This window comes from Embiotoca jacksoni, unplaced genomic scaffold (genome assembly GCF_022577435.1).
Source record: "Embiotoca jacksoni isolate LCO1_2020_lvr unplaced genomic scaffold, fEmbJac1.0.p SCAF_8, whole genome shotgun sequence".
Classification (NCBI taxonomy): domain Eukaryota; kingdom Metazoa; phylum Chordata; class Actinopteri; family Embiotocidae; genus Embiotoca; species Embiotoca jacksoni.
Window position 1 is genome coordinate 1,718,366 of NW_027185436.1, and position 9,814 is coordinate 1,728,179.

Here is a 9,814-nt window from a genome sequence, read left to right on the forward strand (position 1 = left end):
TGTAACATCTCACGTATTAAGTCCTCCACATTTCATGGAAATTACACATTACAAATAAGGACTGTGGCATCATGTCGCAGAGATGATGTTCAGCTTGTTCCAGACTGAATAAACGTGAGTCACAGCAGATAGTTTGACTTGTTAAATTAGGAAAAGCAGATGAGTAATTTTATTAGGGCTCCTTTTATTTAGCTGTAATCCAAAACCATGACCTAAAAGAATTGCTTCTAATTACACTTGAGATTTTCCAAACTATGAGATGTCAAAATGCCAAAAGTTCTTGGTGGAATCTCCATTAGATCAACATTTTACACCACAATGTTGTTATAGTCTAACTGTGTGTTGTCTTGATGGTGTTGCAAACAACAGGCAGAGATTCAATGGAGATAAATGTGTGATTCAGCTGATTATGGTCCAGTGTATTTAATCATTCATTAATCAGAAGATAATTTCTTCTCATCTCAGAGGATTTTTTTTTTCCATTAAATGTTATTAAAATATATAAAAATTTGCATCGTAACTTTTTACAAAACTTCAACATTGGAATGCTTCACTTTTTTTCACCAACAGCCCAAAACACAAAAATATTGAATTTACTATCACATTACAATCACAGACCCATCAAATATTCACATTTGAGGAAGCTGGAAGCGGTACATTTTTGGCATTGTTCCTGAAAACGTCTTATTCCTCTCTAATTTGTTGCCGACCTTTAACCTTCATTTCCCAACAACTGTTTTTTTTTTTTTACAATACATTTGAATATATTGGTCACATATGTCTTATCTAAACTCAGATTCAAGATACGTAATCCATATTTCTACTTTATTTTGTAAGCAAGGAACTTAAATTGTATATACTAGCTCTTTATTTCCTGTATCAGTGGTGAAAGAAGTAACAAAATCTGAGTTTGAATTCATTCAAAAAGAAAAATCTAAAGTATTTTAATAACATTTAATGGGGAAAAAAAAAATCCTCTGAGATGAGAAAAAATTACCTACTGATTAATGAATGATTAAATACACTGGACCCGTTACCTAAATATAACAAGAAAAAGCCCGTCACCATTGTTGCCGTGATCCTGTAGATGTAAAAGATCGTCCACCCTGAAACAGAAAGATAAAAACACCACACCTCTCCTGAGCAAAAACCTTTTTTTTTTTATTTCTCGTTGAAAGGAACTTGGTAGAATATTACAGCAGAACACACATGACTGAAACAGCTGCCATTTCACGTAACACAGTACAGGAAGAAGGATGTAGTTCAATCGCATGTGTAATATTATATATAGTATATTCATATCAATAGAAAAAAAAAAAACCTATTGCTCCCAGGTGTTTATTTTTTCATATGGCATTTCTCTGCTGTGTTGAAGTGGGTAAAGTAAAATTCAACGAGAGGTTTACACACCAAAGAAAGTGGGACAATGAAAGTGACATTTCCCAAAATATGGGAACTTTGTGGCTTTTTTAAATTTTATTATTAGGCTGAGAAGTAAACTTGAACTTTCTTTGTCTATTGCAATACAGAAATAAAACTTGAAATCGCTCTCAAAAATGGATAAATACCCTTATACAGCAATCAGAATATGCAAAAGAAAAGAACACAAGGCAGCTCCGCGTAAGAGCAGGCATGCAAAAATGATCATATCTTAAAAAGGAGCACTAAAGACAAAATGTTGATGGTTGCGGGTGTTTATGTTTGCGTCGTATGGCAACTGATGGAAAGCCAATTTATGACAAAACATGGTAAAAGGTGTGGACTGAAATGAGGGGACAACTCGATGCTCTGTAAAGTGATCTGGAGTGCTGAGTGTATGCTGACAAACTACTTCAATGAAGTTGTTGCTAAAAATTGCTATAACATACTGAGTTATCAATTTGTTGTTTTTTTTCTTCTTTTTTTTTTTCCCTCTAAGGAATAACAGAAATGTTAGGAAAAAAGCAGGTATGAAATATCACCCTGGACATTTGCATCCAAGTTTAGTGTTTTAAATAAGCCACTTTAGGCAGCATTATCTAATAAATGTCTCATCTTTCAAAGACATATTTCAATATATCTCTTTTGAAAAATAATTCTATCTATAATTGATCTTTTTAGTAAGTAAATCTCTACCAGTATATATTCTTTTCTTTCTTTTGTCCTTTAGATACAGCACCCAATTGTGGGTTTTTGTTTTCCAAAAGCACCAAATTTTTGTTACAATCAGACTGAATATTGCTTCAGTCATTAATGGTCTGAGTTCAAGATTAGAGGATCCAAATGGTGCACCCTTATGTGAGTCAACAAGGTCAATTCCCTTGAGACTGTAGCTCCAGCCTGGCAATATTAAGCTTTAGCTCAGAAAATGTGTGACCAGTGCTCGAGGGCCTGAGCTCACCTCATCCCCTTTGACAAAAAGGTCACGGGGGTCAAAAGTGGCCCCGCATCACGCAAGACATCATCAGTTGCCACAGACGGCTCAAACGCAGCAACTGGCAGACCGGACGTGGGTCCAGAGCCTCGAGGATGATGCACAGGCACAGGTAATGCTGACGTACCCCGAATTACAGATGGGGCTTGCCAAGCCCTGAGACACAACAAGCCATGTGGGAGCACTTCAGCTATTGGAGCAGGAGGTGAGCACCTGAGGGATGGCCAGGAGGTAGGGAGGGAAGGAGGGTATGAAGGAGGGTGGAGGGTCGGGGAGGTGGAGGTCATTTGTGGACTCGTTTGGATTGTCCAGAGAATCCAAATGAGTCGTGTGCTTGTAACAGATCACCTTACTGGACGTTGCTGGGCTGAGAGGGCGTCCGGATGATGCCGAGGACTGCCCCCCCCCCACCGACTGTCGCGGAGACCGTGGCTCTGGGTGTTGTGGGTCTGTTTGGGCGAGCCATTCGTTTACAGGTCACTTTAGGCTAAAACACACACAGCCATGGTGAGCGATGCAGGCGCCATCTCGCTCCCACTCTGCACCTGCTGGTTGGAGTTTCACACTTCGTCCGAATCGTCACAGACTACAGGTCAGCACCAGGTGAGCTCTTACCATTGGCTATCAACCAGGAAGTGGAACTGGTAACCTACTGTTGTGTCTTGAGCACTGCCAAACTTAATTTGCTGGGCTACACAGGAGAGCATCAAATGGACAATCTATATCTATAGATATCTATAGATATCTATAGATATATATATATATTGTATATCAATGGGGAATCTCATACAGGAGCTGACTACCGCAGTCCGCACAGATATAACATCCACCTAAACTTTAGACATGATTCTCTTATATAGACAGTAATTTCTCAGTCATATATACTTGTTTTTGTTTAATTTTACTTCGTTGTTTTATCATTTTAAAGTTCGATTCGTCATGCACAGAAGAGTCGACCCTCTCTCCGTTTCTCTGTTTATCTCCAGGCTTTGCATCATGTTGTCAGCTTCATCACAAGTAGCCTCTCCCGCTGCCTCTCCATCAATCGTCGTCCACGTCGTCGCCCTCCGACTCCTCTCCGGCTCTTCTCTCGTACATCTTATCCCGGTGCCGCTCCTGGATCTCTTTCATTTCCTCGGCGTAGCGGCTGAACGCTCCCCCGAACTTGCTCCACGCCTTGAAGGGGATTGTTATAGAGTTTCTGTAACTGGGCTTCACTTCGCTCACCCGCAAGAAAACTCCGTACTTGTTGGATCCAACGTCAAAGAAGAACCGCTTGGAGTCCACCATGATGGAGGTGCCCTCCGGGAGCTCGCTGTAGCCCCCGGCTCCTCCGCCGCCGGCCAGCTCTTCCTCATCTCCCCCGTAGTCGTCTATCAACTTGGCCAAGGCGTCACGGAACTCTATTAAGCCTTGGGCCGGCAGTGCGATGGTTTGTCCGGCCTGCAGGCCAGGCCCCGGGATGCCACCCACTCCGACTCCGAAACCGGGGCCTCGGTTGACGGTCTGTCGGATCCGGAGAAACCGACCCCGCTGGTTCTCCTTCAGGTCGAGGTAGTATTTTCGGTTCTCACGCACAAGGAACTCGCTCTTCAAGGCCCGTCTAGGCCCGGTGTCATCCCCACCGGAGGATTGGGCGATCTGCTCCGGAGTACTAGGCCCAAGTTGGGCGTAGTGCTCTATGAAATCCCCCAGGTAGTCGCGGAACTCCGCCGCAACCGACATGGAGAGAGTCAGCCGGCTTTTCGAGCCTCCGGCTCCGACCTCGGCGATTTTGATGAACCGGCCTTTAGCGTTCTGCTTCACGTCAAGGTAAAACCGTTTGTTCTGAATGTCCAGCCGCTTCGAGGCCAGCTCCTGGGTCTCCGGTTCCCGTTGGTAATGCTGAAACCCGCCGCCTCCTCCCCCTCCTCCTCCGCCGCCGCCGCCGCTGCTGCCACCGCGCTCACTGCCACTGTCCCCATCCGCCATCTTCGCCACCAGCAGCCCGTTTCTCTGCGTATCTTTGACCCCCACCTCCCTTGATTGCCGAGCTCGCGGAGGAAACCGGACGCCAGCTACTCGGCTCTGATTGGATGCTGTGGCTGCCAGTTACAACGTCAGTCAAAGGGGGTGTTTTCATTTGCTCTTTTTCCTGCCCATCAATCAAAACGTAGCCGCCCTCGAGATGACGTTGGATCGTATTAGGATCCGTAACCGCTCGACTTGTCGGCGTTAAACTCGTGTAACGTTTGTGTGCACCGGAACATGTGCCCTCCGGTGAATTCACCGGTGTCATATCAGTCCTCCAAATGTGGTCAAAACAAAACTCTTTGTATCTAAAGACATTGCAGGTCCCCTCGCACTAACATTGACTCCAACTCCAGACTCCGGGTTATGTATTCGGGACATTTGTCCCTGGAAGGACACTCCGCGCGCAGTCCCGCCTACTTGTTGGTTTCGTGCGCAAAGACAGGCAGGCGCTACTGAGGGTGGGGGATGGGTGAAGTTCCTGCAAGCCGCTTGACGATTGGTCGAAACGGATATTCGAAGTAACAACGCGTCCTGTGATTGGCTGCTGAGACTCCCACGAGGGGTCGCATGCGAAAGATTTGCGAAAGGGTTTATTGTTTCTTTGCTTTCGGAGCCGAAATTGTTTGGTGTCTACTCAGTTCTACAATCAAGTAACGACACGGAAAAATGGTATGTGCGCACAGGTTACCGCTAAATGCATTATCACGGACCTCGGTACCGTTGTACTGTAATTAATGTGCAATTGTAGAAAGTGCTGTTTTGAATTTGAAGTGAATAAATTCGACCAGAACGTGTGTGGTTCAAGAGCTAACTGTCAGCTAACACGTTAGCATCAACGTTACCGTGAGTCGTCCGACTTTTTCTGGTATTTCTGTTAAAAGCTTCAGTTTTATATCCGTCGCGATTTGTGTTTTTTTGGGGGGAGGGCGGTTAGTTACTCTTTCAAAATTGTGGTGCTTTGATATTAGTATAAACTTCAATTGATGCGACGTGTTTTTTTTTTTTTTGACTCCGCAGAGCTTCTTTGAAAGGTGCGTTAGCAAGCTAAGTTTAGCTGCTTCATCGGCTCTAACGGCTGTTTGTCTGTTGTGAGTTGATCGGAAGGTTTTCAGGAAGGTTCATGAAGACTGAACATGAAGGAGTGAACGGGTGCTTTCTGTGATCAAACTTTTTCTCCTGATATCCGATAATGAAACGTCCCCGCGGACCGTGAGTCTGGTTTGTGTGGCGGGTCGCCGGCTCCGGCTCCCCGGCTCCAGCCCGCCGGCTCCCCGGCTCCGGCTCCCCGGCTCCAGCCCGCCGGCGGCAGCCTCCTCGCTGTTTTTTTCCCCCGGATTGGCTCCGTGTTAGTTTTCTGAACTCAGTTGATGCATTGTTGGGCTTCATACAGGCTAGTTCCGGTAACCATTGTAGTTGCCGCCTTTCGTTTGCTGTGTTTTATCCGTGATTGGCGGGAAAGCCTCAACCGCTCCGCCGGGCATCTGTAACGTGTTCCCAGTTGAAACGACGGCGGATCTTCTCGTTTGCTGAAATGTATTTTTCAATTTAACCGATCGATATTAATTAGTTTTTAAAGGTCCCTTGAAGTGCTATTACAGCGCGTATTTCTCGTTGTTCAAAACCCAAGCGCTGCAGTCTCTCACATTTCGGTCAGGTTTTTCCTCCGCTGTGATTTTGTTCTCTGAAGCTTCCTGTTGAAAATGTGGTGTTAATCTACTCCACGCAGGCTGGTGGCAAGGCAGGAAAAGACAGCGGCAAAGCCAAGGCAAAAGCAGTGTCGCGCTCCCAGAGGGCTGGGCTGCAGGTAAATGGCTCTTCATTGACAGTTTGTGGCTTTGCTGCAGATGTTATGTGCCCCCCACCACCTTCACCACCTTCACCCCCACCTCCACCACCTAAATCACAAACGGTTTGCCCCTTATTTTCATTCATTGTGACTGTTTCTTGACAGTTCCCAGTGGGTCGTATCCATAGGCACTTGAAGACTCGCACAACCAGCCACGGTCGTGTAGGAGCCACAGCAGCTGTGTACAGTGCTGCCATCCTCGAGTACCTCACTGCTGAAGTAAGTGTTCCCCATTTCCTGCATGTGGTTAACAATGGCACTGGATGCCACACATGATGTAGTCTAGCTTTTATTTGACCTGTGACATGCATCTGTTTGCACTGATTGTATGTTTGTGGTCATTTTGTGTGTAAGGTACTAGAGTTGGCGGGCAATGCCTCCAAAGACTTGAAGGTGAAGCGTATCACTCCCCGTCACTTGCAGCTGGCCATCCGTGGTGATGAGGAGTTGGACTCCCTTATCAAGGCAACAATTGCTGGAGGAGGTGAGCTGACGGTCCTGCAAACAGATGACGCCTGCTTATTATTCTCTTTTATGTTGTTGGGTTTGATTGCATATACATCCATAATATTTGCAGATTATGTATGTCTCATCTCTGCAGATCAGAGGTGCCATTTTGTAAAACATTTAATCTCACCAATGGTTTTTTTTTGTGTGTGTTTTCAGGTGTCATTCCCCACATTCACAAATCCCTCATTGGGAAGAAGGGCCAGCAGAAAACTGCATAGACGCCATGTTGACCAGAAATTTCGGGGCTTGGGCTTTGATCGGACCAGGAGTTCACATTTGTTCTTTTTTATTATTAATATTATAGCAAACGAAGAGTGAGTGTTAGGCTTTGTGTTGTTATATTTTCCCATATTTAGAAAAAAGTACAGAACCCCTTAACGACAGCAAACCCTTTGTATGTTATTGTAGAACGTTTGACTGGGGAGTTCATAATTATTTGAAATGACCGTGAATTTGTTTGATTGGCCTGGGACTCTGTAATGTTTTATACTGAAAAAAAAATTGTTAAACCATTTTTATATAAAAACATCTTGTTTTGTGGTTATTTTCTTGAAGTTACAATATTTACTATAACACGTTTGTAAGGAGAGAATTTTTGGGGCAGTAAATTAGGTAACGATAGCTAAATGTGAGATGGTGCTTTTTTTCCTTTTGACTTACTGTAATATTTTGAACTGCACAAGGATAGCGATGTATTAAAAGTGGAATTTTTTACATCAAGCTGAAACAGTCAAAACAACTTGTTGTAACAGTCTGCTGCAGTGTTGTGTTCATGTTCATAGCAGTTGAAAGAATTTGTTTAAATCTGAAATTACGTATTGACTTTGCTGCTGTGATCAGGTGTTGCTGATCATGCAATTTTTTGCCTCACTGTAGAACAAATGTCCAGCCATTTGTGAACCAAGTATCCCTGCGGGGTCCATAGTGGATAGCCTCATGTCTGGGGACGACGAGGATTGAAAATGCGGCAGATCTCAACCATATCAGTTCTTAAAACGTTTACCTGCAATATATAAATGTATAGGCGAACTGTAATGTCCCCTAGAAGTCCTTTACATTTTTAAAGTACAGAGGTTAGAGCCTTTTTTTCTAAGCAATGTGTTCACGGAAATGACTGCCTATTTTATCTTTGAATAAATACTTTTGGCATGTTATCCTTGGTTTGGTTTGAAACCTGCTGGAATCTATTTCTGAAGTCTTGTACTGTATTTAGGTTGCTATGGTTATCCAACAATACATAAATAAAACTGCAATATGTTTCAGTTCCAATTGAAAATATTCAGTTTAGAAATGTAAAAACCACCGTAGAAAAAATACATTTTGGACATTTTCTGAGGTATTGTAGCTGAAAAGTAAACTCCGATCAGCTTGTCTTACAAACAGGCAAATGTGTTGGTACACTTACAGCACATTGAAAGAAGGCTTTCATTCATCCTGAAAAGTGATGAAATTCCAAATTTACTCGCAGGTATTAAAGCCAAGAAAGTCTGAGGAGAGAAACTATTGTTTCGATCACATATTTTAAAATGGCCCGGACAGATTGGTTGTTACTCCTAGAAAATGTTATAAATAACTATTATACTGATGTTTGAGACTTTTTTTCTTTAGTGAAACACATGTCCTCTATCAGCCATGTAAACAGTCATTCAGCCCATGTAAATGAAGTAAAGTGGTCACTGCTGTTTGTCTGCACAATACTGAACAAGGACCAGAGGAAGCAAAGCCGAGAGCTGTCTAGAGAGATCAGAAAGTAAACAATAGACAAGCATGTTAAAGGTAAAGGCTATTAAAACCATCTCTAAGCAGCCTGATATTCCTGTGATTACAGTTGCTCATAATATTAAGAAGTTTAAGGCACATTGGAACGTAGTCAACCTGCCTAGTTGCTGCTGCAGGAGAGACATGGAGCCCAGATTGAATAGAAGGAGTCCAGGAAAACTTCCAAAGAGCTGTGAGCTGAATTCTACGGACCAGAAGGCGAGTCAGTTGAAAGAAAAACAGAAATACAGACTGGAATTTGCTCAAATGCATATCAACAATTAACAAAGCTTTTTTTTTCTTTGGACAGATGAGATAAAACTGGAGTTTTTTTTGGTTAGCCCCATCAGCTCTATGTTTACAGAGAGAAGGAAATGAAGCTCTAAGAAAAGAACACCATACCTACTGTGAAACAAGGTTTAAGATGCAGGCAAAAGTGAAATCTCAAGACACTGAAGATGTGCTGCCAGTGTCAGAGAGCTCAGTCTCAGTCACTGGTCCTGCAGTCCTTAGACACAAAACAGGTTCAAAGACCTGACCAAAATCAGCCCAGAATACAGTGGGTACAGAAAGTATTCAGACCCCTTTAAATTGTTCACTCTTTGTTTCATTGCAGCCATTTGCTAAAATCAAAAAAGTTCATTTTATTTCTCATTAATGTACACTCAGCACCCCATCTTGACAGAAAAAAACAAATGTAGAAATTTGTGCAAATTTATTAAAAAAGAAAAACTGAAATATCACATGGTCATAAGTATTCAGACCCTTTGCTCAGTATTGAGTAGAAGCACCCTTTTGAGCTAGTACAGCCATGAGTCTTCTTGGGAATGATGCAACAAGCTTTTCACACCTGGATTTGGGGATCCTCTGCCATTCTTCCTTGCAGATCCTCTCCAGTTCCGTCAGGTTGGATGGTGAACGTTGGTGGACAGCCATTTTCAGGTCTCTCCAGAGATGCTCAATTGGGTTTAGGTCAGGGCTCTGGCTGGGCCAGTCAAGAATGGTCACAGAGTTGTTCCGAAGCCACTCCTTTGTTATTTTAGCTGTGTGCTTAGGGTCATTGTCTTGTTGGAAGGTGAACCTTCGGCCCAGTCTGAGGTCCAGAGCACTCTGGAAGAGGTTTTCTTCCAGGATATCTCTGTACTTGGCCGCATTCATCTTTCCTTCAATTGCAACCAGTCGTCCTGTCCCTGCAGCTGAAAAACACCCCCATAGCATGATGCTGCCACCACCATGTTTCACTGTTGGGATTGTATTGGGCAGGTGATGAGCAG

At 43.5% G+C, this 9,814-nt stretch overlaps 2 protein-coding genes across 2 annotated transcripts; one reads left to right on the plus strand and one right to left on the minus strand.

Annotated features, from left to right (window-relative positions):
* Window positions 1–1,137: 1,137 nt before the first annotated feature.
* On the minus strand, window positions 1,138–4,752 carry LOC138215731 (transcriptional regulator protein Pur-beta). Its single transcript, XM_069178044.1, has one exon. The coding sequence runs from the start codon at window positions 4,382–4,384 to the stop codon at window positions 3,455–3,457; it is 930 nt and encodes a 309-aa protein (XP_069034145.1). The 5' UTR covers window positions 4,385–4,752; the 3' UTR covers window positions 1,138–3,454.
* A 237-nt stretch (window positions 4,753–4,989) lies between these two features.
* Window positions 4,990–7,936, plus strand: h2az2a (H2A.Z variant histone 2a). The gene is made up of 5 exons (XM_069178045.1): window positions 4,990–5,095; window positions 6,153–6,230; window positions 6,378–6,491; window positions 6,627–6,756; window positions 6,939–7,936. Exons 1-5 carry the CDS (start codon window positions 5,093–5,095, stop codon window positions 6,998–7,000), a joined length of 387 nt encoding a protein of 128 aa, XP_069034146.1. The 5' UTR covers window positions 4,990–5,092; the 3' UTR covers window positions 7,001–7,936.
* Window positions 7,937–9,814: the final 1,878 nt, after the last annotated feature.